The sequence below is a fragment of the Numida meleagris genome, chromosome 1, assembly GCF_002078875.1.
Source record: "Numida meleagris isolate 19003 breed g44 Domestic line chromosome 1, NumMel1.0, whole genome shotgun sequence".
NCBI classification, from domain to species: domain Eukaryota; kingdom Metazoa; phylum Chordata; class Aves; order Galliformes; family Numididae; genus Numida; species Numida meleagris.
Genome location: NC_034409.1, coordinates 103,637,483 through 103,665,383, shown reverse-complemented (window position 1 = coordinate 103,665,383; position 27,901 = coordinate 103,637,483). Strand labels below are relative to the sequence as shown.

At 43.9% G+C, this 27,901-nt stretch overlaps 2 protein-coding genes across 3 annotated transcripts in view; both read right to left on the bottom strand.

Annotated features, from left to right (window-relative positions):
• The window catches only part of MRPS6 (mitochondrial ribosomal protein S6), a 46,521-nt gene extending 22,625 nt beyond the window's left edge, over positions 1 to 23,896 (bottom strand). The window contains exons 1-2 of the mRNA XM_021399233.1: positions 23,854 to 23,896; positions 22,599 to 23,317 (exon numbers count right to left, since the gene is read on the bottom strand). Coding sequence (XP_021254908.1) covers positions 22,599 to 23,317; positions 23,854 to 23,896 — 762 coding nt within the window. The remainder of the gene's footprint in view (positions 1 to 22,598; positions 23,318 to 23,853) is intronic.
• On the bottom strand, positions 959 to 22,736 carry SLC5A3 (solute carrier family 5 member 3). 2 transcript variants are annotated; one of them, XM_021404919.1, is made up of 3 exons: positions 22,599 to 22,736; positions 9,471 to 13,342; positions 959 to 8,743 (listed from the first exon to the last, which is right to left on the bottom strand). In XM_021404919.1, exon 3 carries the CDS (start codon positions 8,439 to 8,441, stop codon positions 6,300 to 6,302), a length of 2,142 nt encoding a protein of 713 aa, XP_021260594.1. In that variant the 5' UTR covers positions 8,442 to 8,743; positions 9,471 to 13,342; positions 22,599 to 22,736; the 3' UTR covers positions 959 to 6,299. The 2 variants fall into 2 exon arrangements, with proteins under 2 accessions (XP_021260594.1, XP_021260584.1); XM_021404909.1 differs by lacking the exon at positions 9,471 to 13,342.

Sequence of the window (27,901 nt, the reverse complement as noted above, 5' to 3'; positions counted from 1 at the left end):
TCCTACAGCTGAAAATCTGTTTCATGTCCTTCCCATAATTTGTTCCTGCTCTGCAAGGTCTTTGTCACTGTTCCATAGGTGTCTAATCCACAGACTTGCCCCGCTCCTTGCTCAGCTTTCTTCACTGGACAACAAAAAAATTGTGACTAACACCACACTTCCAACTGCTTCGTAGGAGGCAGAAGACAGCATCACACTCATCATTCTCAGAGCATGACTACCAGCAGGGGCTCCTTGTGGGACTTGGGCACCAGGGACCATTTTTAGACCGCAGCTGGAAATAAACAGCAGACAGACACACCAGGGCTTACAGGCTGTGATGGTCCCAGAGGGATGCCAAAGCACAACTGTAGGTATTTAGGGATACTCCAGAGCTAAGTAAGAAGATGCCCATCTCATTCACAAACTGTTTAATGAAGCAGCAGCTGGCATAGAAAAGGAAACAAAAACGCAATTTTACACTGTATCTGACAAGACTGCACTGCTGACTAAGGGCTTGCCCATATTCTCTTTCGCAAGCAAGCTGCTGCCCTGCAGGCTGCATCTGGTAGCTAGTCTTCCCCTGCTGCTGGCTGGCATCCTGACCCTCAGGCGGTAGAAGGAGCAGCCCACACCACCCACAGGTCTCACCCATAGGCCCACCTTCCCACAGCACGAGTAGGCCCTCAGTTCTGCAGCCAAACTCTTCAACTACAGTTTGGATCCTTAAGTTCTTGTTGCAGTTTGAAAGTCCTGCTTTGTTCTTTTTTGTTTGCTGTTGCTTTTTTTGTTTGTCTGTTTGCTTGTTTAAAACTCCACTAAGAAAATGCCCATGCCCTGCTTCAAGAGGCTTGCCTTTTATTAACAGGTGCAAAATGGGAGGTATTCTTTATACAGGGTGACATAAGGCTCATTACAAGCAAGAATATACGAGACATAATTATGTAGAGATTCTCCAAAATAGCTTCACAAATATCTATTCTTGTTTTTCCTCTATTTTTATTGAAACTTTGTACAGAAGTTTTAAACATTTCCATACAATACTTTTAGACAGGACAAAATGCCATGGTAAAGGAATGTAAACTGCAAGAAACACAGTCTGAAGTATCCAAATACTCTCTAATAAGAGTTTTAGTTTGAAGACTAATGCAGTAGGCAAAATAATATGCATACAGTATACAAAGAACAGTATACACAGGGCCAGCAATGCTAACTATGAAAATTTTGCATCAGATTTACTTCAAAGATTTATAGCAATATGATAATTCTATACACTAGACCAAAATTAATTTATCATACATCGTTTCTATGACAAAAAGCTTGTCATTATGGACAGTAGCAACTTACAAGTATAATTAAGCTGTATTAATCTCATTAACACTTCTAAAACTATATTCCTACTACAATATTTTTTTTTCAGTATATTGTCTTATAAGATCTTAACAGACCTTTAAATAACACTTTACCAAAAGAGACCTGGATCCATTATAGCGATCTTATCTACATGCCCATTTGGCTTATTTCAAAAACAAACAAACGAAAAACAAAAGGAAAAAAGAAAAAAAAAAAAACAAGGGACAAGGAAAAAGGCAGATTTCAAATGCTATATATCATATCATTTGGTTTTGGTCTGAAATGTATTTTAGTTGAATAGTTAAAAAAAAGGCAGTTCATTAACTGGTATTCTATATAAAATCTGCAGAAAAATACAATAGCAACGAAAAACAAAAATACTTCACAGATATCTAAAAAAACATATCAGAAATACAAGGTAAAGCAGCATCACTTTGACACTGTGCTTCAAAAATAAGAAGATGAATGAAGAGACTGCTCTAGTGATATTAGAAAATTTGCTTTCTTCTTGAAGAAGACTACTAACATTTTGCACAGCAACTATTTTTATAACCACCTCATTTAAAAACGTGTATTCATAGACACAGAGAATTGTCATATCATTACCATTTTTGCTCAAAGTGTCTGACATTACACAGTGAAACTGATAATGCTGTATCACCAGATGTCACTATACCATGAATTCAATATTAGAACAGAAGTGAAGCAAATGCCTTTGAACCAACACCATAAAAGAAATAATTGAAAGTGTTTTGTAAACAAAACAAACCACTTCGCAAAACAAGAGAGTTCAGAGATCTCACAGTGAAATCAGAAATCCTAATTATATATGTTTACATTCTAGGACTACTCTTTACCTTAGGCCAATTAAAGCACACTAAACCATTTAATTATATACAAACATTTTCTTAAAAAAAAAAAAGAATTTAAAACATTGCACACCAGTTTGCTTTTTAACATCACGTAACAAGGTTAGTTTTATTTTCAAAACAATTACATTTAAGGGCACAGAACATACAGAATACCAAATTAACAGGTGAGTTTTTTTGTTTTTTTTGCTTCGCTATACATGCTAAATCCAAAGATTTCCTCAAAAGCGTTAGAGCGCATCAGCTCCAGCTTCTTTCGTGCATCCTGTTCTCTGAAAGGGAGCATCTCCCAACACCTCCTGTATCTTAGGATTTAAAAAAATATATATATAAAAAAAATAAAGCTGTACGTTTTAAAGTTGTAAGCATCTTCTGCTTTAAGTGTTCACGCAGAGATTTGCTGATGGCTCTGCCCATTCGCCGTAACCTCGTAGGAAATCCTTTTCACTACTCAGTTACAGTACTTTCATGACTTGCATCAGAAGTCTCATGCTGGCCCTTCTGGGATAAGGGTGAAACACAGATTTGGAGAAGTAAAAAAAATACACAAGTGGTATACTGAAGGCCATTTTTAATTTCTTACAAACTCTCACCATTTCCTTTCAGGTATTAGCAAAAGCTAACAGGAAAAAAAAATAAGAACAACAGTAAAAGCAATAATTAGAAAAAATAATTAAAAAAAGATAACTTTGGCAGAGAACAGCATCAAATCATTCATTTAAAAAAAAATTAAATAAAAATAGTCTCCCAGAATGTACTATTAAGCTCTCAAGAAGCCACTTTCTTCTTAGTTTTTTTTTTTTTTTTTTAAATAAAAGGCTTCTAACAGATTTCTGGGAGAAAATTCAAATAGCTTAACAGAAAAATAAGTTAAGGGTAATAAGAACAAAAAAAGGTGTAGTTCCAAAACGACTTCTTCAAGACTGTCATTCTAAGTTGAAGGCAATAAATAAACCCCTCGCTGCAGAGGGAAGCCAAGCGTCCCTCTGGCTCTGCCCCTGTGCAGCTAGCCAGTCCCACCTCAGAGGAGGCCAGTCATCAACATTTACGGAACCGACTGTCCACTACGGGAGGAACTGCAGTTTTACCAGACCAAAAAGTTGGTGTTCAGACCTAAACATATTACCAGGATTGTAGGTAGATCAGGACCAGAAAATTAGCAAAGGCATGTTTACGCTATAAAAAACCCTCAAACAACTTCTTACACTATAGTCTCTAACACTGGGTGAGGCATTTGCTCACCAACAGTTTGCTCGAAACCTTAAATTTTGGGGGGATAAAGGGATTTTATGAAGTGGTTACAAGCAGCAAAGAGTATTGGGCAAGTTCTATGACCTCTAAGACATGGAAACAGAACACAACTGAAGAGGCCAACATTAGGCAGAGAGTACCACAGAAATGTTTGCAAACGACTTCAGAGAAAAAACCACCAGATAAACAATTTGTTTAAAAGCTTCACAATAACAGCTTAGAAGGTGAGAGTATTACTTCATGAAGATTCTAACTGCCTGCCAATTATCATTTATATTGATTTGGCAATTTATTAGTTCAGCAAAAGTAAGAATGTATTTACTTGAATATTGAGTATCTCAGATTCAACAGTCAAAGGCTGCGCTGTACATTTGGGAAAGAGTATGACTTTGTAGGATGATCAAAGGGTCAATTTCACCATGGATCTGACTGCAGTTATACTGACAAGGATACATGCATCCCATGCATTGACTATTTAAATAGAACTCTGTTCTGTTTAAATAGCAAATGACTTGGGGAAAGAGGAGGGAAAAACAACTTGGGAAAACACATTATAAGCAAATTGCTATTTAGGTGGCACTAAAAGCCATGCCTTCAGCTTCGTAACTACATAAGGCACCCTGGAAAAAAAGCAAGCAAGGATGAAGCAAGGGCAGCCAAGCAGAAGGGTCCCTGAGCTAACCTAACTGCACAGGTTAGGTGGTAACACATTTGTTAGTATTAGAGCCAAAAAGACAGCTCTGGAAAACCCAAGTACCAGCTGCTGATAGAAAGACAAGCCAAGTTGGTAAGGGACAGTGCCCGGCACATGAGTCTCTCTTTCCCTGTGCCAAATCTGGCAAACCAGAACCTAGGCTTTTCAAGAAGATATTGATAGTCTCAGGCTTATTCTTATCCTACCATTTGTTCTTCACTTCACTAACATCAGGCAAGTTCTGACCTAGGTTATTTTATCCTGCACAGAAACAGTTAATGATGTTTTACATCTTTTACATACAGTATCATTATTCCCAACTCACACCACTAATGAATTAACTTGAGATTCCTTTAACATACTTCATATACTAGGATTTTACCATTAAGAAATATTTAAAATATTTTTTTCTGAATGAAGTGAGCCACAAACCATAAGAAAATGTGTGTTGTCACACTGGCATTTGTACCAAGACTCAGGTACGGTAGCTCTCCTCACTTAGATATATTCCAACAGGGTTCCAACACTACCGTATTTCCAGTTAGAGTATTCTACTTTACAGTGGCAACAACTAAATGAAGTGGGGAAAGGTGAGACAACTCATCCTCTGACTAAAGTCTCAGAGCTAATGGGAGTCAACTGATTTCAAAACAAACAAACAAATCCTCCACAAAACCAAACGTTAATCAGTTTACCTGAAAATACACACCATACATCATACTGCTAAAAGCTATTTAGACAGCCGGCAGCTTACAGGACCCACTGTACTGGAAAACAAACCTTCTCCAGCAACCAATGGCGAGAGTAACCCAAATTTCATCTCTACAGAACTATTTGTTCTCAAGTTTATTAAGAAATTTGACTGTGCAAAAGGAAACATTTCTGAAACCTTGAATCTACAGTGACACTGTCGGCATAGCCCTTCACACCATTCCGGCCTGCCCAGTTAGGCTCACCCAAACAATTCCCCACACAAGCTCAGGAGCAAAGACTGCTGCAGGAGTTAGTTCCAAAGGCAGCCTGGACATAACTCTGGAAAATAGGGACCTTCCACCTCTTTCCCTCACCTCCCCTTGCCCTCTCCTTTGTTTTCTCCCCTTCCAGACTCAGCATGCAGCAGTGGTAAGGCTGTGGAGCGTTCCCTTTTAGATACACATCATGGAGGAAAAGTTATATTTTAGTGTGTTTACCAAACTTAGGATGTGTCAAGTCTCACATTTCTCTTCCTCCCATGTGGTAGAGCACATGTATAGATTTTTTTCTAAAAAGAGGTTAACCCTAATTACGTCACTGACAACATAAGGCTAAAGTTTTGGGGACTGTCATCACTGACTGTATATTCTTCCACTTCAATACACTATAAAATCAAAATAAAGAGAAATCTTTTTCACCCCCCTTTTCCTCTCTCTTCCATTACCAGTTTGTCATCTCCAGGGTTTCTTTGTTTTAAATAGAACAGCTTTTCAGTACTGCAATTTACAATGGATAAAGATCAAAAGATAAACATTTCCTTACAGGGAAGAACGACAGAAAGCTACTAACAGATATCACAGTTTAAACTACTACAAGAAAAATATTCTGTTGTGCCATAACAGAACTGAGAAGCTGAAAACACTGGAAGTGATGAGCAAAATTCATAGGTATTATGTTGGCCAAGACAACACATTTACATTAGAAAGAACAATGATACAATGATGTGCATCACAACTTTGCATTTAAAATCTTTTGACACAGTTTTAATCGTTTCAGATTTTACACAAAGGTAAATGATTACTCGTTATCTTCACCTTAACATTGACTGAATTCTAGAGCTGCCTGAGTTCAAACACAGCCACCTGCCTGCCTTTGGTGTATTTACACATGTGTACGTGGGAAAAAAAAGAAAAGATTAGTACTGCAAACGAGGGGAGAGGGAAAGAAAAAGGGAGAAAGAGAAAGACACCACACAACACATCCTGTGTTCAGCAGATAGGACAATATGTCTCAAATGGTCTCTAAATAGGCTGAAGTTGAGTCGATTTTACAATTATAGCGTAAACAATGCCTGGGTTGCAGTTATGTTATTTGGAAAAAATAAACATTAAAATTAAAAAAAAAAGGACCTGTATCAACTTCTGTATGTTTAGCCATACCCTTAAAAGTTCACTGTTCACTCACAAAGAGAAATAGACAAACATGAATATTCCAAGCGAACAGACACAGACCAGTCCAGTATTTAGTAATAGTTTAACTTTTGGAGTCTCTTCCAGCATTTGTAAACAAACAGTCTCTTCCTCCATCTCCCGAACAGCTCTCTTGTTCATGTTTTTACTTTTAAAGCCACAGAACCAATCTATGAACTTCAAATGTCTCTCTCTATCATCAGTTTCTTCCTCATGCTTTTTCTCACCCATCAAAGCCGCTTGTCCATTCGAATAGCAATCAACTGGTGTCTCGACTTCAGAGTGACTTACAGAAATCACCGGGTTGCTGTCATCTCTGCAAGTAACCAGAAGATTGATATCCTCAGGCTTAATATTTTTAATGTTTTCTTCAGATTTGCCATTTGGAATGATATGATTAGCATTTTCATTGCACCTCAAGATGTTCTTTTCTTGTATTTTGTACCGCTCCCCCTTTGCAGTATTCTCTTTTACATTCCTGTTTCTCACAGCCCAGAAAGTGGTTGTTCGAACCTGTTCCTTTGTAGGCGGAGGCGTAAGAAGGCTCACTATAAAGGTCACAAATCCAGTGATCCAGAACAGAGCTGTAGCAACATACATGTAATGGATGTTTTTGATAAAGCTTGGCCTAGTATCTGGCTGGTTACACTCCGGAGCACGATAGATAAATGCCAGTATCAACCGTATCGCTCCAAGGACAAACCCAGCCATTCCACCATAAAACGCTCCCTGTTCATTGCAACGCTTCCAAAATATACCCATAAGAAACAGAGCAGCCACCGGTGGGGTCAGATAGTCTGCTACCTCTTGAATATAAAGGTACATCTGACCACCTTGCATTTCAACAATTATGGGGACCCAGGCAATGCTTATAACTACCATGAATGCCACAAAGACTCTTCCTACAATCATCAGTTCTCTAGATGTTGCGCTCTTCCGAATGAGTTTGTAGACATCAAGTGTGAATATGGTGCTGGCACTGTTGAATATAGAGTCCAGGTCACTCATCAGTGCAGCAATCATCACAGCCATCATCAGTCCCCGAAGACCAACCGGCACAAGTTTCATCACCAAACGTGGGTAGGCGATGTTAGAGCATCCAGCTCTGCTCCCGCAGACTTGAAAACAGTGTTCTGGATTAATGCAGGCGATATCATCTGCAAACAGTATTCGTGAAATCATCCCCGGGACAACTATAATAAACATTGGCAGTAACTTTAAGAAGCCTGCCATCAGAGTGGATCCTTTGGCATGAGCAATGTTTTTTGCAGCTAAAACTCTCTGCACTATGACTTGATCAGCACACCAGTACCAGACAGATGCTGGAGTCTGTCCCAACAGAAATCCAGGCCAGGGAATATCTTCATCTGTTGGCTCACGCAACATTTTAAGAGCGTCAGGCTTTGGGTCCACATTGCAGGAATTGGTATTGGAAATGTTGTAGGTTAACAAGATAGACGTAATATTTGGTGATGCTAACATGTACCTTCTTTTAACTTCTTCAAACCCACCAACCTCCATGATACTTATGATCATAAGTGTGAGGGCACCAATAATCATAAGCAGAGCTTGAAGCGTGTCTGTGTAGATGACAGCCACAAGACCTCCGGTCACAGTCAACAGTGCAGTCATTCCAATAAGGAGGATTACTGACAAATAGAGATTCCAACCTAGTGATTCTTGAATAAAAAGTGCCCCTGAATACAAGTCAACCGAAAGTTTGGTGAAGATATAAAGAATTAGAGACAATGCTGCAAAATAGATTTGGATTCTATGCCCTCCAAAACGCTTGGACAAGTATTCCGGCATGGTGTACACTCCTGACCGGATGTAGACGGGGACAAAGACCCATCCTAAAAGCTGCAAAAGCATTAAGGCGTTGAATTCCCATGCACCTACTGCAAATCCACTTGCTGCTCCAGATCCTGCGAGCCCAATGAAATGTTCACTTCCAATATTGCTCACAAATAAAGATGCACCAATCGCTACCCAGGTCATAGAACGCCCTGCCAAGAAGTAGCCACTTACGGTGCTTCGATTGTATTTCCACATGGCAAAAAAACCTATGCACATTACAAGCACGAAGTACAGCGCCACAATGGCAATGTCTGCTGTTTCCAAAGAAGCCCTCATTTTTGTAAACAAAATGACTTCGCACAGCTGATGTCCACTTCTCGCCCCCCAGCAAACGTCTCTTAAGCAACACGTGAACCAGTTAACATGTATCAACACTGCGGATCAAATTCTTTGTCCCTTGGTTTGCTGTCCTGATGCTGGTGGTTGTGGTACATTTAGTTTCTCCGCTTCTCAAATGGAAATTTGGAACTTAGCACGCACTTTTAATCCACATTCCACAAGAGCATCAGCCTTAACTCAGTTGATGTAGGAGAAATTCTTAGTTGCAGCTAAGTTTAGTGAGGCCTACTGTACCAACCCTGCAAGGCAGCAAAGACAAAAGACAAAGATTGAATTAGAGGAGAATTTCATGAAGTAATGAGAAAAAATTTGAAGTCTAGTAAAACAATGACTGAACACCACAGATTTTCCCCCCTACATTTCCTGCAATCCATATTGTATTTAAGCAATCCGTAATACACACAAATTCAATACTTGTAAAGCTAAGAAGTTATGCCTTTTATAAGGCAACTTTAACAAGCACCTTAAGATGCACAGCAATTCCAGACTATTAAGTGACCCAAATTCCCCCAAACAAGGCAAGAAACAGAAATACATTTTCATTAGTCTTTACTTTTCATTCTCTCAATTCTATTTCTCAAACCACTAAAAAGGCCTTCCTCTTTCAGACAATCTTAGAAAAAAAGAAAAAACACGAAGGAACTTTAACCTGGCTAGTCACATCCTATATTGCTCTAGCACTGCACACTACAAATCTTAATAGATCCTGATGTCATATGCATGCACTCAGGACACAAGCTGGATACTAGAACTACAAAGACATAATGCTGTCAAGAAACAACATAAAATTATGATCGCCTAGAGATTCAAGGTTATTCCACAGGTTTTAAGCAAGCTTGCACCTGCCTAGGGTACAGACTATAATAGGGTTGCACTTCACTCTGAAAACTTCATGCGTATCACATATCCTCGGAGTGAAGAAAAAATCCCGTTCATCCAGACGACAAAAGCAAAACTATGCCTCACATCCAGCTTTAGGGTATCTCTATCTTCCATGTGTTTTTTGATGTCTGCACCCATGCGGCTTCAACATCCTTCAGGAGCACTCCAGGTACCGCGATGAAAAACTGGATGGCTTTTGGTAGCTTCCAGTTCCCAGTACCTCCCATCTGTACTCAAGCATGAAAAGGATCACATTAACACCTGAGGCAGCTTTGGAGGCAAAGCATATCCTGCTGTTCTATTCCCGAACCCCCAAATCATACCCTGCTCTACTAAAGCACATCAGTGAACGCGGTAACTCATTTAAACACCCAGGACTGAAGCGCTCAAAGTGGAGGCAAGGGGATAATAAAAAGATTTGCTGTCAAGATAACCCAACAGGTGGGAAAGAAAGGGGGCATTAAAGAGCTGCACAGTGATTCCTATCTCTGCTATGGAGACCAGATGCTCCTTTCTCCTCATTCTGCCTTGGAAAATATCATTTACCTATACCCATCCAAAATCATTTGATGGGTTATGGGAGGGCTGGACATGCAGTAAACAGGCACAGCCTCGGTATTCAAGATTATTACAGAGAGGTAAAGAACAGAGACTGACATCATTCCTCTTTCCCACCCACTAACAAAGACAAGCACACAAATCACCGATTGCTGTTCTGAACATAAGGTCTATCAGCCTTAGGAGGCCTACAAACATCAGTTTTAAGCACTCCCCTTTCTACTTCATTTGCAAAAGCACTTGGGTACCATGCTGAAAGCACACATTTTCCTATTAATTCACCTCTGATTAATGCAAACACATGGATAACATACCAGCATTTGGGTGGTTTTCTCTTTAGCACACATTCATTTTGCCTTTTTAAAAAATTAAAACATTAAAAGCTCTCAAATAGACCATAATAAGCCGTAGTTAAGGTTGAAAACGCACACATACCTTGTCTGCCTTACTGAAGGCAGCAAAGGTGCTGACGTAAGAATGTATGCTTCTCATTAAGGCAGACATATTTTAAAAAAGGCTTACAACAAACCGTTAACTTCAGCCTTAAGGAGAAAATCACAATCACGTTATTTGTACAAGCTGGCTGTTTTTCAAGAGTAGTTCAGAATCAGAACAAGATAATAAGGGTTCCCCACCACCACCACAAACCCACATGAGAATACATGTATTCATTCTGCGGGAGCTATAGTCAATAATGAGAGACTACAGAGACGTGGCACAAAATGGACTGATTACCATACTGTGCTAAATTTATCATGCTCGTAAGCCTCAAGCCACAGATGTATTTTAAATTCTTCCACAGAAGAATTCATGTTTACCCCCACTCACAAATGCAGCACAAGTTAAACGATTCAGTTTAATCCAACACAAAATTCTAAACACCTCAGACCATAGGATGTCATTACATACTAGTGTTACGCAAGTTTTCAAGTGCTACTGCCTTATAATGTATATGCTTATACCAAAAATATAAATATTTTAAGGGACGTGGAAGAAGAAACACTGTGGAGACAAAGAAAAACTATACAGTCGGAATAATGGGCAAGCTAAAGAAATACCAATAATGTATATTATCCCTCTTCTGCTGTCCCACTCTGTTACCGAAAAATGTTGTACCTGAACTTCAGTTCACTTCTCAACATTTTCCCTACAGGTTAATCAACGACCCTGCAAAGTTATACTACACAGTAACATGTATAAATCAAGACAATATCCATTGAAACTATGTCCATATGATAAAAGACGTACCCAGCTCACAGTAAGACCATTACACAGGCACATTCAATCCCCCTGAAAAGAGTGTAAGTAGATGCATCTGCCCCTGAATAAATTGTGATATTTTTCAGTTGGGATACGTGCCAAACTACTACAGGCTCATTCTAACTAAAATAAACAATACGTGAAGTTTCTTGAGTATTTTCCACTGGAAGGTACAGCCAAATTATTCACTTTAAACAAGCAGTCTACAGAGGCTTGAACCATCACCTTTGTAATCAACATCTGAAATTTACAGGGTTCAGCTTGCTTGAACAGGAAAGTGTAAAGTTTTCAGTAGCTGCCACAAATTTGCAGCACTGTCACTAAATTACTGTACTACAGTAGTCACCTGTACCAGTTTCTTATTAGACCTGATTCCAAAATAACCCTGGAACTTTTTTTTTCATTATGAAAATGAGACACGTCCCTCTGAACTTTCAGCAAGTTATGACCTCAAGTCTTCAGAAGGACTTCTGAGACATTCCATGGGAGTTTAATCTCAAGTTATTAGAGCAGCATACATTGTGGCACTGACATAAAAAAAAAAGAAAGACAGCCCTGCTGCCAAGACTGTGATTTTTTCCCCAGAGCTGTTTTCTGGCTGGATCATATCAGAGATACAAAACAATGTTTTTCCCTCTTGTGTGAAGATAGAAGATTACAACTGTGGTGAAACAATGCTCATGTCTCCAACAGGCAGCTTGTGTTGTAAGAAAAAAAAAAGTCTCAAATCCCCGAAGAGATGCTAGATAATGTGAAGCAGATTTAGGGTGGGATTTGTAGGAGAAATTTGTATGATTGTTTTAAAGGAAAACTTTCTCCACAGTGCTTTTCTAATAAGATGGGCCTTTAAAAATGCCAGAATCAAACTGTTCCAGCCCTGAAGCAACTATCTGGTTTGTGCTTAGTCTATTTCTCTTCATTGCAGACGGGAGGCTTCCCATTTCATTTCCTCTTTCTCTTGCACTGAAAGAGCTAGTCCCAGTAACCAATGCTTTATGGGTTAATTTGAGGATACATATAGCCGCATAACACACAGTATCCTACACTCTCACCTGTTAGCAAATTAAGTACATAGCTTTGTTCATAAGGTAGTTTTGAGCGTCTTTCCCAGAAGTAAGATTTCTTCACTCCCACCTTCTTCAAAGAGCGGTAAGCTAATGCAACCTAGTAGTGCCTTACCTATTGAACAACTCACCTGTGTAAGAGGAACGTACCCAAACTTCCAGACTCAAGACCTGCACAGAAAATATTAACACTTTCTCTCCCCGGGGGGGAAAAAAAGGAACAAAAAGAATGAAGATTTTATGTTTTGAGCAGGCCTGCACTACATCCAACTCCATGAGCATGCTGTCTGTCCTATTCACGCTGTGGACTGCTGGCTACAGTCATGCAAGTGAGTTACTACTTGTTCACTGCTCCACAGTAAATACAAGGATGCCTGAGGTAGCCTACCTCTCAGAACGAGGAAAAAAAAAGTGGAAAATGCTCTGTTCCATTTATTGCAGCATGCCATAATACAAAACAAAACAAAAGCACAAAAGTGTTCTTCACAGATCAACTGATGTGTTTCAACTTCTCCTTACGTAGTACATGTCCTTGAGGAGGTAGGGGCTGCCCAGCACTACCCTAAACATCCAGAAACTGACTTTCAGGAATTGCCCTCATAAATGATGAACTGGGCCATAGCGGCCAGGCTAGAATGGCACATAAAACCAACACGGTACAGCAAAGGAAGCAGGCAAACACAGAGGCAGCAGTGGACCTATAACATTTAATAAGTCTGAAATGTCATTTCCAGCAGCTCAACATGCTGGAATTGTCTCAATGGGCAGCTACCTGGCTCAGCCTGTTTGCCACGCAGACTCTGCTCCCCCAAAGTAATACCACATTAACACCTCTCCAGCCCTGGAAAACACAGGTGCCACAGAGGTACATGTGTAAATTGTCACCATCACAAAAGTCTGATCCAAAGTGCAAAGTTCAAGTCAGTCACTCAAAGGAATTATTACAAGCATGTAATGCACTTCTTCGTCTGGGATCTCAGGAATGACTCCAGTTTTGTTCTTCATCATTTTAAAGCAGCATCAGAAAAAGAAGCTTGCTCTGTAGCACATTCTTCTTGATTCTTTTCTAAAAGACTGATGAAGGAGATAGAAGAAAAATAAGCAACCTTACAGAATACAGTTCAGTGGAAAGAGAACTACATCTCCCTACAGGCAGCAGCACTGCACTTGCCTGTTAGAAACATAATGCTATTACAGTCTCTTACAGAAGCAAAAACTGGAGTACTGTGAGGCCATATGAAGCTGAAGGCCAGTATAACTGACAGCACTAGCATAGTAGATCAAATTACTTTATTTTTGTTTCTACTTTAAAAAAAAAAAAAGCAAACAACTCTCCTTGCTCCTGCCCCAACACACATATGTGTATCCCAGATCCAAATTAAGGGGGAAGAAAGTGAGCACAGGAAAAAGGATGCAGCTTTACTACAGTGATTATGCAGCACACCAAGCAACAACACAGTTAAAGAACAGCAAACCAAGAGGAAGATGATTTATTTTCCAGAATCTACATCACTGGCAGTGTCTCAGCAAGTCACTTCGTGCTGCTCCCCATGACTTCCATATTCAGATAACTTATTTTCTCCTAAATATCCAGTACTACATCAGGAACAGTGGATTACTTGCTTTTACTGTTCTTCCCAAAACTTCACACACCTAAGGGGAAGAACTTAAAAAGGGATTTTTTTGCATCTACTTTCTTCATTTGTTAAAGTAAAGGCCCACAGAAAGACCATCTTCTCATGCCTGTCTAGGCATGCTGTAGTCCGCTAATCTTAAAGGCTAGTCCATCAGCTTAAGATTTTAAACAGACTACTAGTTTAAAGAAAATTGGTAAGCACTTCCTCTTCTCCTTGCTAGACAAAAGCACTGGCCTATGTTTATGCAGGGGACATATTATCAGCTCTGAGATCATTAAGTACAGCTGCTCAGCACAGCTGAAAGATTGGGCAAACACATACTATCACTAGGGGGTTGTGATGGCTGGGGCATGAAGGTATTGGAGTTTAAATCCAAAAGAGTTTCCCTGTGCAGGTTTGCATCTCTGCTAACAGCAATGGATTTTCAAGTTCAAGTGCAAGGTGTTGCAGCTGAGGCAAGGCAACTCCAGAGGCAAAGAGACAGGTAGGAGGACTTAGGAGGCCTAGTGGATGTAAAGCTCATGAAAAGGTTGCAGCCAAGATGGCCAGCAGTATCTCAGGCTACATCAAAAGAGGGATGGCCAGCAGGGAGAAAGAGGTGGTTGTCTCTCTCTGTTCTGCCCCCATGAGGCCCCATATGGAGCACTGCATCCAGGCCTGGGCCCCCAGCACAAGAACAATGCAGGCAGTTGGAGCAGATCCAGAGGAGGCCATGAAGATGATCAGAGGGCTGGAGCAGCTCTCCCATGGTGAAAGGCTGAGGGAGCTGGGTTTGTTCAGTCTGGCAAAGAGAAGGCTCCTGGGAGACAACACTGAGGCCTCCTGCAGTACTTAAAGAAAGATTAAACTTCAGGGAGAACAACTTTTTACACAGGCAGATAGCGATAGGTCAAAGGGAGGGAGAAACATTTAGATTAGGAGGAAGTTGTTACCTCAGAGAGCGGTGAGGCACTGCCACAGGCTGCCCAGAAAAGCTGTGGTGCCCCATCCCTGGAGGCGCTCAAGGCCATGCTGGACGGGGCCCTGGGCAGCCTGAGCTGGTGTGGCACAGCCCTGCCCATGGCAGGTAAGAGGGAGTGGAACTAGATGCCCATTAAGGTCCCTTCCAACCAAAACCATTCTATTATTTTGTGATTCACGTCTTCACCAGAACTCCAGCAGATGACTACCAGAAGCTGAGACGCCAACAGATGGGTCACTATAAGCGGCTCCTCCTTCCCTCAGGAAGAAAACCATGCTTTTCCTTGCAAATGCAGGTAGACAGACGACCTTCCTCATACACAGGAACTAGAAGCAGAAGAGGAAGGAGGGCACAGAGAAGGCACATGGCCAACAATAACAAAATAAAAAGCACAATAGGACAAACAGGGAAAGAAACTAATTTTAAATGGAAGTGAGAAGGTGTGTCTCCCCCAAGCAATGGGGAAAGGGAAAAGGTTCTGGCATCAGACCAAATTCACCATGCCAGGTAAGTTTGTAAAGATGTCAGCTGATGTACTACACCAGCAGCTGCAGAGTAACACTGAACCTGAAGACTCAAATTCCTTCTCGTAGTGGCCTATCGATGTTCAGAAGCACCAACATTTTCATTGCTTCTTGCAAGTGTTATTTACCTGTGGATAAATTAGTTTAATTAAGTAGTCAGTGATTAAGATCAATAGCAAGAGAAAGGATAAAGGTAACAAACATGCAAGTATTTGACTTCCATAGAGGACTTGGGACCACAAAATTAAGTTTTCTGTGTGTAGATGACAAAAGTCAATATTCTATTAAAAGCACACAAGCCATCAGAAAGCACTGTATATCTCTGCTACTACTGAAGATGACTTTTCTTTAGCTGCAAGGCACAAAGACGCAATCTAGTTGGTGGTTACCATCATTCACCAGTTTATTGAAATAACTTGCACAACTCCTAATTCAGAAAAATGTGCTGGTTCACCTCATTTGAAGAGGATTTTGACTAGGAGAGCAGGAACTTCATAAGCTACTTAGAGAAAGAAACAATCGCTAAATGCGAGTCACCACACAATCGGGCAGAAAAGGAAGTAATTCTTCCCAGAATTTCAAGGTTAAAGAAAAAAAACATAAAGAAAACCATACAAAACACACTTGAAGCTTATTCAGAACTTCCCTGGGTTCCTATCACATTTATGGCTGTCCACAATCTTTACAACAACATAAAGCATCACAAGTTTTACTGTTAGTTGAGACTGAAGTTTCTCTGACATTTTTAACAGTAGAATCCAATTTTGAGGCCCTTAAAACTTCTGAGTCTGATGATGCTCTTGGTAAGATTTCTGATCCCAAGGCATTTCAAGGCATCAAGATGAGTATTTAAAATAAAGTTATCTTGGTTAAAGAACAGCTAGTATGATTCTAAATCAAGCTTTGTAATTACCTACAGTGAAAGCTACCCAACTTTTGCTTAAGTAGTCTCAACAAACAGCTCCATTGAACATATTCCCCTCCTCCATCTACGCTCTGCATGTACCTTTGTTTATACTTATTACTCCTCAAATGTTTTCATGACTGAAGCACAAAGACTGGCTTGCAAGTGGACAAGCCAAGATTAAAAATCCTTTTGGATGTGAGAAATAGCAAAACAGCAGTTCCTGTGTCAGTGTGAAGAACAACATTTTTAGCATTCATGACCGTTTGCCCCCCCCCACCCCCATGCTTGTTTCTGTTCCCTCTCCTCAGTCAGGCTGATACATTTCTGTAATATCTCATTTCCAGCTCCAGAATTTGAACTAGTGTTCCCATAGCAGACACTCTTCACTTGCAAAGATCTTGCCTTGCTTTGTGTATTTTTAGTTCTCATCTTTCCTGTCCAATTTCCACATAGCTGGTTATATTTTACCTATCTGCCCTCCTTTTCAGTGTCTGCCCCTTTCACCTCATTGTTGGCCCTCCTACAGGAGGCACACCAGAAATACGTTCCACAGGGCAGGCAGCTTTGAAGTAAATAACCCAGCAGTTCCTATTGCTCTCACCTAAACAGCACAGAGGTTGGTACAAGCAATGCTAACCACTGCTTCCACTTCATCAATGCTTCCTCTACCAGAGAGGTGTAGTAGAGCAGGTCTGAGCAGCTGTGGGTCACAGAATTAACAATGTGCTTAGTTCGTAATCTGACAAAAAGCAAGACAAGTGACTTGATCAATAATCAACAATCCCCAAAGTAAATGTCCCAGTGTTATGGCTCTGGAACAAGGGAATTTGAGGAAATCATCTCCTGAAAGAATATGTGAGATGGGAAGAACTTTCATTATTACAAAATACATATTATGTACTAGAAGAAAGCAAGTGAATACAATCATTCATACTTTTAGCAGACAAGTCTAACTGGTACAAAGGACATCTTAAAGAGCCAGTCACTCCTGAGGGTTTTTTTTTAAAACAACAACTGAGAGCAATTACGTGATTTTATCAATGCAAAAGGTTCTCCTTCACTCATTTATGGAGGACAGAATACAAACAACTCCCATGCTGAAGTTTACATGCTTCTCCCCAATCATATATACCTGATGTGTACAGATATACGTACACACATACAATGAATAAATGAGAGGAGATTGCACAGCCAAGACAGAACAGCACAGAGGTGAATAGGTAGCAGGAGCAAAAAGGGGAATTCTTATGTTAAAGGTTTAAGCTGCTATTTCTGAATCCCACTGAAGTCTGTTGGCCCCAGCACAGAAACAACAGTCTGCCCACAGCCTTGCCTCTATACCCAGGCCTGCAGCTCAAAAGCTCAGGGAACAAGAGCTGCAGAGTAACTAGCTCATCCCATTACACACATTCAATCACTGAATAAGCCTGTATAAACCAAGAGACTTTTGACTATATTAATTCCTGCCATCATCTTAGTACTCACTTTGGACAGTTTTGCCAAATGCATCTTGCTAACAACTATCTGCTATAAAAAGGTTTAAACTACTTTGCAGAAAATGATCTTTTACCTCCCCCATATCCAAACCAGGCAAATATTACACACTTGGCAGAAACTTGCTACTCTCAGGTCCTAGGAAAGAAAAATGGCAAATGTCAGCCGAGAGGGTATCATACTGAAACACTGTCTGCATCACACAGCTCAAACCCAGTAATTCTGATATAAATGCTTAAGGCAGAAAACAGAAAGCTGACTCTTACAGGAGAGTCAACTGCAGACCCTGTAGCTTTCCAATCTTCTCTTCTGGTTCCAGCTATTTGGTCTTCTTTCCAGCACCTCCCCCACCTTCCCCTGCTACACATAATATTGTGAAGAAGAGCCTACTTCAGCCTACTACAAAAGTCAAAAGAAATAGAAGAAAACTCGTAACTTCAAACAACCAAACAGGGGTGGTGGTGCAAGAGTGTACAGGAAAGGCATAATTCAGTGGTAAGAATAAGTGAGTTCATCAAAAAAGAAAGAAAATAAAACCAGTATCTGCCTGCTTACTGCCCTCCTCACTCCCCTCTCCTTTTCCTAGCAACTAAAATATCAAAAGCCCAATTGCTGCAGCTGCCTACATAGCAATTAAGCATAATAGTCAAGATGTCAAGCAACACTATTGCCCATTACTTCAGCTTTCTTAAAATAGAAGAATGATCTCCACAGCAGGTAGACAATTTTTGAAAAGCAGCAGCCTGCTCAGAAGACAGCAAACAGGTGCTGAACACCAGTTACACTGTGTGAGCATGCTGGTCAAACTGAAAGTCCAGGTGCACTGCAGGGCTACAGAGGTGGGTGGAGGAGTTCCCCAGCCCAGTGACTAGCTGTAGTAAGGTAACCAGGTGTTAAATCATGACGCCTTCATTACAGATGAAGTGGGGGAGAGCATTGGAACAGGCTGCCCAGAGAGGTGATGGATGTTCCTGGAGACAATCAAGGTTAGGCCAGACAGGACTCTGAGCACCTGATCTAGCTGTAAGTGTCCCTGATCACTGCAGGGGAGTTGGACCAGATGATCTTCACAGGTCTCCTCCAACTCAAACGATTCTATGATGCCTACAAAAATATTGATACATTTTCTCTCAAGATCCTCCACTAGAAAAGGGTTTTCAACTGCCCGTTCACTGCAGCTGCAGTCACAACGCTGTCCTGTCGCAGAGGGTTGTCCCAACTTGCCAGTCAGGCAGCAGCAAGCACAGCACGGGGATTCCGCCTGTTCTGTCTGTCCTATGCTCCCCAGGCTGCCGGCTCCCACGTGGGGTGTCTCGCATTGCCGCCCTGCGGTCAGTCTGCAAAACAGCAGCAGAGCAAGAGGAAGCCACTTCCAGCTCTTCCTTCCCTTTCCCCTTCCCATGCCCCACTTCCTTCCTTCCCCAGACTCCCAAGAGAGCTGCAGCAGGACCAGGAGGAAAGCCAGAGGAAGGCTCCCTGCAGAACAGCTCATTCTCCAGAGGCCGGAACTCCAGCATATCCACCAATGGGTCGCTGTCCCTTCCTGCTGCCAGAACAGCCCTGCTGAATGCTCTCCTGGGAGAAAGGCAGAAATAATTAGAAAATCATGCTCTAAACTTCACTATTTGTAGCCAAAGATGAAGAGCTATGTCTTCATTCTGCATCCCTGCCTTCCACACAACTGCAGCCTTTGACTCAGGCTCCAGAGTGTAAGCAGAGCAGTACACCTTCACACACACATCCGTACGCTGCTAAGAACCAGTAACAAGTCCGCTAGCACATTATTTTTCACTAGCGCCTTGAATGTAGAAAGCAAAAGAAACAGGCAAAATTAACTACTTCCACCATAAGTTACAGTTACCTCACTTCCCTGGTCTCACACCCTGCCTTTGCAAGAGCATCTCCTCCTTCTCACATGACCCAAATGCTCTCACTGCAACTACCTCTCAAATACAGTGACACCACAAACAACTGTGTTTGATATTGCTTTCCTTAATTAATCTACACGAGAGGCCCTTTTAGGGATTTTTATCAATTAGGCTTTCTTGAGAATCAGTGGGGTCTTCACTGATTGAGGACTCTGGCCTTGGGCAACTTACAAAGGAGATTTTTTGCTACAAGTCTGATACATGACCACGCACCACCTACAGGGCAGGACAGGGAATGGATCCTCAGTTCTGACTTCACAATAAAGCCACAATCCTAAAGGTAAGTAAAGTGCATCAGCTGGTGACAAAGTTTGAGCAGGGCAAGTTTTCTCCCCCTTAAGCTTTCAGGTACTGCATTTTTACAGCAACAGAAGGAAAGCTGGAGAGACTGAGGACATCTGCCAAGCGCAAAAGGGACAGAGGAGAATGGTATGGGACCGCAGGGCCATGCTGAACAAGCAGAGAGTCCTGCAGCCACACAGAGGTCAGCTGGATATGAAGAAGCCTTCACCATACGCTCTATCACTCACAACAGAAGCCATATGCGAGAGAAGAATGAGGGACTGTCAATTTGAACGCAGGAGTACTAGGAAGCAAGGGAACCTAAAGCAACAGAATTGATTTGGGGGCAGTTCATTCTACCTAGGTCTATGCAAATGCCAAGGCAACTATGAAAAACAACTGTGGGTGGGGGGAACCCCACAGAACCACAGCGCTTGCCTCCAAAGAGAGAGCTGTGAAAATGCACCAGACTGCAGCTCTGAGGAGGTTTGCACTCAAGCTGCTGGGGGGGCCCACAGGAATTAACAGTGAAGCATAAGGAAGATAGGGCAGGGGAGCTGTTGGATGAGAAGGGGCATCAGGGACAGCAGGAGATGAGCCAGCACTCACTCAAGGCTCAGCCTGAAGCAGGTATAGAGCTCACAGCCAAAGCACGGAGGGACTGACACACTTGCACGGGAAGCATCTGCCTGGGGTGGCTTCATCAGAGCACTCTCATTAAGGGGGAATGAAATTTACTCAGCACTGCGTACAATTGCTCCAACTCCTGCAGGGCTGTGTAATTTCGGACCAAAAACAGGTCTCCATATTTTGATCCATTTAAGTTAGCATCATGCTTCATATTACACATTGTTAAGGAGTCATTAGAGCAACCCATCTGTCAGGATCCTGCAGTACTGTGTGGCATATAACCAAATGCACACGGCATGAGAGAGGCAACAGTAGTAAGATTAAAAAAAACTTACTAAAAACAAACAAACAAGAAAACAGCACCTAGAGACTGACTACCTAGATTTTAGAATTATGACATGGGTAGGTTAGAAACAGTACTAATTCTGAACTAAAACTTGGTGTACGAACACAGCTTACAGGAGAAAGAAATTAAGACGCATCTATTAGGAAAGAATATAAGGGTCAAAGAGAGAAAGGTTGCAGATGTTAGGTCTTCAGTGCATTAATGCACACTCGGAGCATTTTACAACTAAGAGGCTATCCCTGGGTCTCATTGCCCAAACACTAGGCACCAAAAATGCTTTTCCCCAGCACAGCAATCCACAGCATCCTTCCAGAGCAGCGTTTCTCCATGCCTTGCTAATACCACATTTGCTATGCTTCCTGTCCCGTTCTGCCTTTACAGTGCCTGTGCAGTACGAGGCATCTGCCACATTGAGAGCACAGATACAAAAGCATCCCATCCCCGTACCTAGGGCTCACATGCGTACCAGTCTGAGCGCTGCTCCGCGAGGGGGTGCAGCAATGTCCCCAGCTTTGCTCCACTTGCCGCAGTTCTCCACTAGGGGACTCACCTGAGAAGTCTACTACAGCTCCTGCAGTTAAGCCAAGTTAAAAAAAAAAAAAAAAAAGCCAACCCTGACATGTGGATGCTACATGTAAAATGAATGGAAATATACCAGTATATGTAGCAGATGCAACGCGTGAAGACGTGCGCCCGCAACTACGGGAGGCACAGAATAACACCGCTGCGCTCCCCAACGTCCCACTGCAGATGTATGTGCTCACAGAAAAAGGTGAAATGCGAGAGCAAGGGGTAGAACCAGGAGGGTACAGGCTACGGGTGCTGCTCCGTGCCAACCCCAGCCCTGCGTGTTACACTGAAGGTAGAGATAAAGGCTAAAGAAGGCACAGGGGAAGGACTGGTGTGAGCTATTGTTTCCCAGAGGGTCCCGGGCACTGAGGGATGCTGCTATTTTATCGCTATTTTCACACGCAGGTATCACACAGCCCCGATGGGGCTCTCGCAGAGCACCGCATCATCCCGCTCGCTCACACCACCGCTTATCATTGAGCCACCGAAGAGCAGCAGCGGTTGGAAGCCCTTCCAAGGGGCGATATCGCTGCGGCTCAACTGGTGTTAGCAACGGCAGGGAGAGAGGGGAAACGGAAAAGGGAAAAAACTGAAAAATTATCACTGAGATTCCCCCCCCCCCCAACCCCCACCAGAGGGCCGCATCGGGGATGCCCGCGTCCGGGCGCTGCGGGGCGAGGCCCGGGGGCACCGCGGGTGGGGGGTGCCCGGGGCAGGTGCGGGGAGAGCCCGGGTGGCAGCGGGGGCCGCGGGAGGGCGAAGCCGGGGCTGCGCTCATCCGGCAGCTGCTTACCTGCGGGGAGAGCCGCGCTGCGACAGCTCCCGGCGGGGGAGAATTCAAAAAAGGGGAAGGGGGCATAGGGACAGGGCCGCGCACACGGCAGCCCGGAGCACGCTGCGCAACTCCGCCTCAACAAGCGAGGGAGGGCCGGGCGGGCGCCGCTCGCCACGGCGAAGGGGCTGGATAGGGGGAGCGTGGGAAGAGAGGAGCCCCCCGGCTGCCGGTCCCACCTGGCGGGTCCCTCCCGCCCGCCGCCCCTCCCTCACTCACCCTTTGCATGGCTTTCAGGATCAAAGCCAGTTCATAGCGGGGCATCGCAGAGCTCGGCTGTGGCGGGAGGAGCGGGGATTGGCGAGGCACAGGGGAAGAAGAGGGGGGCGACGGAGGAGGAGAGGAGGAAAGCGCTGCCCCGGCGCTGCTGGCAGCGGCTTCCACCCGCGCGGTTCCCGGGCTGCACACACACCGAGCGGACGGGCGGGCGGCGCGGCTTAAAGGGCGCCGGCAGCTGCGCACGCTCCGCCGCGCCGCCCCCTGCCCGCCGCAGGCACCGCCTCCGCCGCCGCGGCCTCGCGAGCAACTGCCCGCCCGGCGGCTGTCCCGCCGCCCCGGTCCCCGGGGCGCTGAGTGGGGGACGCCCGGCACCGGGGAGGGGGCTCCGAGTCGGGCGGGCCGAGCGGCTGGGCGGGAGCCGCCTCTCCCCTGCGGCGGTTCGGGGCCTGCGCCAGCCTTCCTCCTCGCCGCCGCCGCGGTGGTGGCTGCTGTGGCTGCTGCAGGGAGTGGAAATTTCCACTGTGTCCGCCCCCTGCTCCCCCCGCCGCGCACACGCGCGCACCCGAGACCGCACGCGGCGGGGGAGAGGACGGTGGCGGGAAGCCCCCGGGGCCACCGGTCCCACGCAGGCGGGTGAGGTGCCCGCAGGTGGGTACCCGCAGGCTCCCTTCCAGAACCTTCCACGGCCCCGCCAGGGTGATTGTGTGGCCGGGGTGCCCCTCACAAGAGCAGTGCCCGTATCGTTGGGGTCGTATTTCTCCACCGCATGGATACATCTCTCTGGGGCACCCCCTTCACTCACGTGTATGTATCTAAGAACATCCTAGAAATACAACGGTGGAGCTGGATTTATAGTGGGAGCTTGTCCTGAGTCTCTGCCCTGCGTTTTGAAGACCTTTTGGGCTTCCCATGGCACGTGAGGCAGGATGTCCGCAGCACAGGAGCATGAGCCTTGCTGGCCAGCATGGGCACAGCCCGCTGCTGTGGTGCCAGGAGGGTCCCCCACCGCCTGGGAAAGGCCGTTGCTATGTGGTTGCTGCTGTGGACAAGTTATGCTGATTTGCCTGGGCCTAAAGGCAGCTGTGGGGATGAGAGGCAGGAAGGAGGGCAGAGCCACCTTGCTGTGGCTGAGGGTGAAGAGGAAGCAGGAAAGAAGGCAGACCTCAAAATTAAAGAACTTTAATGAGATATGTAGGATCCCAGCGCCCCAACTTATTGCTGCATATTCTTGCTCTGTGCTACAACAGGCCCTTACGCTGGATGTCCTGTGTCCTCCAGGACATCCTCATCATCAACATTGCCTCCTACAAAGAGAACCTCTTCCTCCGTCTCTTTTACATACAGTCTTAACCTCCACTTAAAACAGAACCTGAATTCATACCTCATTCTTCATCAACACGTGCTTTCACACATCTCAAACGCAGGCTGCCAGTCAACAGCCCCGCTCCATCCAGAGAGGCCTCGGTGCTCATCCAAGAGATGCAGCCATGCCCTCCTCCACCAAAAAAAAAAAAATGAGTTCAGCATTGCTTACTTTTTCCATTTGCACAGTGATGATGTAGTGGATAGTAAAATGAATCCAAGATGCAAGCACTGCTAATTGAAAACTTTTCCCAGTGCTTCCTACGGCGACTTGTGGCACAGCCAGTACTGGTGATGTTGCAGGCCTTCACCAAATTTGAGCTGTGGGTCATTCCCTACAGGTGGTATGAGGCAGCACCCACACAGGCTTTGTTTCAGCAGCCATTTTTTGTGCCCCACTGTTAGCTGTCAGCTGTTCAGGACTAATTGCCCATGTACAAGTTTACTCCCAGTCTACACCCCCCAGCTCAGGTAAACACCTGTGCTTTGGCAGTAATCGCCAGTCTGCCAGCTGGCAGGTGTAACTTAGTGCCTGTGCTTGCAGACCTTCCCTTGTCATTTTGCTTTGGTTTTGTTTTGTTTTTGGTACAGTGTTGTGCAGAATGAGCTTCTTTATTGTTCTAAACAACTGCCCAGGTCCTTCCAGAGGAAATCAAGGTGGTCTGCAAATGGCAGTCCCCATGGAGGATAGAGCCCAGGTACCCCTTCCATACAGACATGAATGGACAGCACTTCCTGCCCTGCTGGTGGTGGTGTAAGCGCGCATGAACCACGCTGTTCTCATCCCACAGAATGAAACCCCTATGCTCTGCTGCTGTGCCTACTTCAAACACTCCTCTTGCCGGAAAAAAAAAGCAGCACATTCAGTTCCAGTTCCTGAAATCTTTCTCAGAACTTCATGCAAACACCCAAGACTATATACTGAAATTTCTAGTACCGTTCACGTGCCGATATTTGATCTCAGCTGAATATACATTCGTATTCACCATTCATAAGCACTTTTAACTACATTGCACACCCAAACCCCACAGATACATACCTGCATGGATCCAACAGGCCCTCCCTCCTTTATTTGTGAACTTCACCCACACATCTCCATCCTCCAATGCTTCATCTCAAGATCCCACCAACATAAGACTGAACATGAGTCCATTTATGTCTGTGCTGGAGATTTGTGTATGAGATCTAACAACTGTGCTCCTGTGTATATTCTCTGAGTGAGATCTCTGCTCTTGTTGGTCTTTTGATACACAGATTAGCAACACAGATGCAGTGACTATGGCTGTACCTGAATGCTGCACCTACACAGGCCTCTGGTCTGATGCATGATGCCCACCTATAGCTGTGCACACTCCCTCATGAGCCAGCTACTGTACGCATCTGTGACATCCCATATCTTTGTGGGAGTTCCTAATGCTTTCTGACTTTCTCACTGCTGATGCAGTATATTCACTTCCACCTTCCATCTTGAAGTTTGTTTGTTCCTCAAAGCGCTAACCAGAAGTATCCAAAGACTGTAAGAAAGTCTCATTTAACATTTAAAAGCACAGAGATTGTAGAGGAGGGTCTGAGAAACAGTAGTGAGCATGCTTTAAAACTCAGAAAGCAAATATAAACCATTCTCTTAATTTATGTTTAAAAAGCAGTAAGTGAAAATGTATGGCGTGAGAGGCCTGAGTCATGACCTTTATATGCTGGAGGTTGAGGGAGCTACAAATGCTAGCTATCCTACATCTGAGCACCTTTCGTGTCCATCTGTACACCAGAGAGCAGCACAAAGAGCACTAATGAACGTTTGCTCTTTCTGGAAAGGAGTTCTGCAGAGATTACCCTGGGTGTCCTGGTGGACAACAGGTTGGCCGTGAGCCAGCAGGGTGCCTTTGTGGCCAAGAAGGTCAGTGGTATCCTGAGATGCGTTAAAAAGAGCATGGCCAGCAGGTCAAGGAAGGTGATCCTCCTCCTCTATTCTGCCCTGGTAAGGCCACTTCTGGAACATTGTGTCCAGTTCTGTGTTCCTCATTTTGAGAAAGATAGGAAACTTCTAGAGAGAGTCCAGAGGAGGGCCACAAAGATGATTAGGGGCCTGGAGCATCTCCCATGTGAGGAAAGGCTGAGAGAAATGAGACTGTTCAGCCTGGAGGAGACCGAGAGGGAGGGGATCTTATCAATGCTTCTAAATATCTGAAGAACGGGAGTCTTCAGATTTCAAATTGGCAGATTTTTAGAGGTGTTAGAAGAAAACAGGAACCAGCTGTGGAAAGAGTACTGTCATACACTCATATACTGCCAAGTGTCTTATTTTTATTTGCTTGTCCTGGTGTTTGTCTATAGGCATAGACAGGGATACAGATACAGATACACGCCTGTTCTCCCTGGTAGGGTTTGCAGCTGAGCCCTGTACACATGAGGCAGCAAGAGGTGAACTAGCTAGTGTGAAGTTATTGTGGGAATATCTACGAGGCTCTGCAGCTGCGGCAGTGATTGTGTTCCAGACCAGTCCCAAGCAGGTGATGGGTGGAGCTGGACCAGAAATTGTTTGATCCCAAGGGAGCAGGTGAGTGAGCAAGGCTGAAGGGAAGGAGATAGTAACAGATGTGGCTGTGACATTATGGCTCTTAGACATGGGCAAGGTTGTCCTTGGAGTGTGGACTGATAGCAAACAGCTGAGAAAAGAATGAAGGAAAAATGAAGGATGAAAAAGGACAAAGTCCTGTTAAAGAGCCCAGAGCTGGGATGACTGAAACATGTAGGAAAGAATGTGGAGGAGGTAGGGATGTGACGCTCCCAAGCTGGGAGTAGGATCTAATGAAGAGGTATTAAAGGGAGAGTGGAGGGAGAAGGAAATGTAAGAATGGATGGAAAAAGACTAGGATGGAGAAAGCAGTCTTGAAGAATAGGGCAGGGAAAGATGGGGTATAAGGAAGCTGAATGAACTGTGCTAGAAGAAAGCAGGGAGAATCAAGTATTTCACAGCTTATAATAGAACCACAGATCTCTGGATATTCCCATCCAGCCACCAGTCCTCTTCTATCAGCAAATACCTGTGAGTCTCTGACAAAGTACTTTGTCTAATGTTGCCCCTGTCTAGTCAAGGATGAAAAGACACTGCTCTTACCAGTTTCCCTGTTAGTTCCAAGAGGCAGGGCTCTCTGCCATGGATCTGAAGGCTCCAGCCCCTATGACATGTACAACAATATGATGCTACGCGATGGAAAGGTTTTTCTTTTCTTTTTACTGTTTGCTTTTTCTAAAAGCGAGCTAATTGCACATATGAAATCTGCTTTAAATGAGGATTAGATTGCAAAATCAATACTACATAATGAGTGTTATTTTATCCTTCCTCTCACTTGCATATGCATTTTCAAATAATTGCAAATAATGTAATTGCATACTATTCTTTCAAGGGATCTATGCTACATTTACTTCTCAGAGTGGAGCTGCTCTGGAGCTGTGTCAGGAGCTACATGGTGGAAAAGGCCGCTGTCTACAAGAGTTTTTCCATGTTTGTTTCAGAACAAACATGCATTAAGTGGCAGCATGGGATCATGTGAAGAAGGATGAGCTCTTGGTTGGAACAGCTGAGCTCTGCCTTAGGGATGGATTCAATCCCTCCTTTGCTGCACAGTTCTTGTATAATGCTGCATAAGGTCAGTTAAACCATACTTTTCACAGGTGGCCACAAATTTCATGCTCCTGCTTTCTGGGTATCTGAATTGAGATTTTGTGGTCTAATTTGCGGAAGTGCTGAATGATCCCAGCTGAAACTGAATTCAGTTGGTGCTAGGCATATAAAGTGGTCTGAATGCAGAACATATCCTTGAAATATTCAGCTGGAGTATTACCTGTCTCATACTGAGTTGTCAGAATCTACAAGACATTAAACTCCAGATAATTCCAACCCAAGCCCATGCCAAAACTGTCATACCCAAGAGGTAACAACA

Bases quoted from the DNA above. Each gene is read 5' to 3' on its own strand.
- SLC5A3 (XM_021404919.1), bottom strand. From the start codon at position 8,441: ATGAGGGCTTCTTTGGAAACAGCAGACATTGCCATTGTGGCGCTGTAC.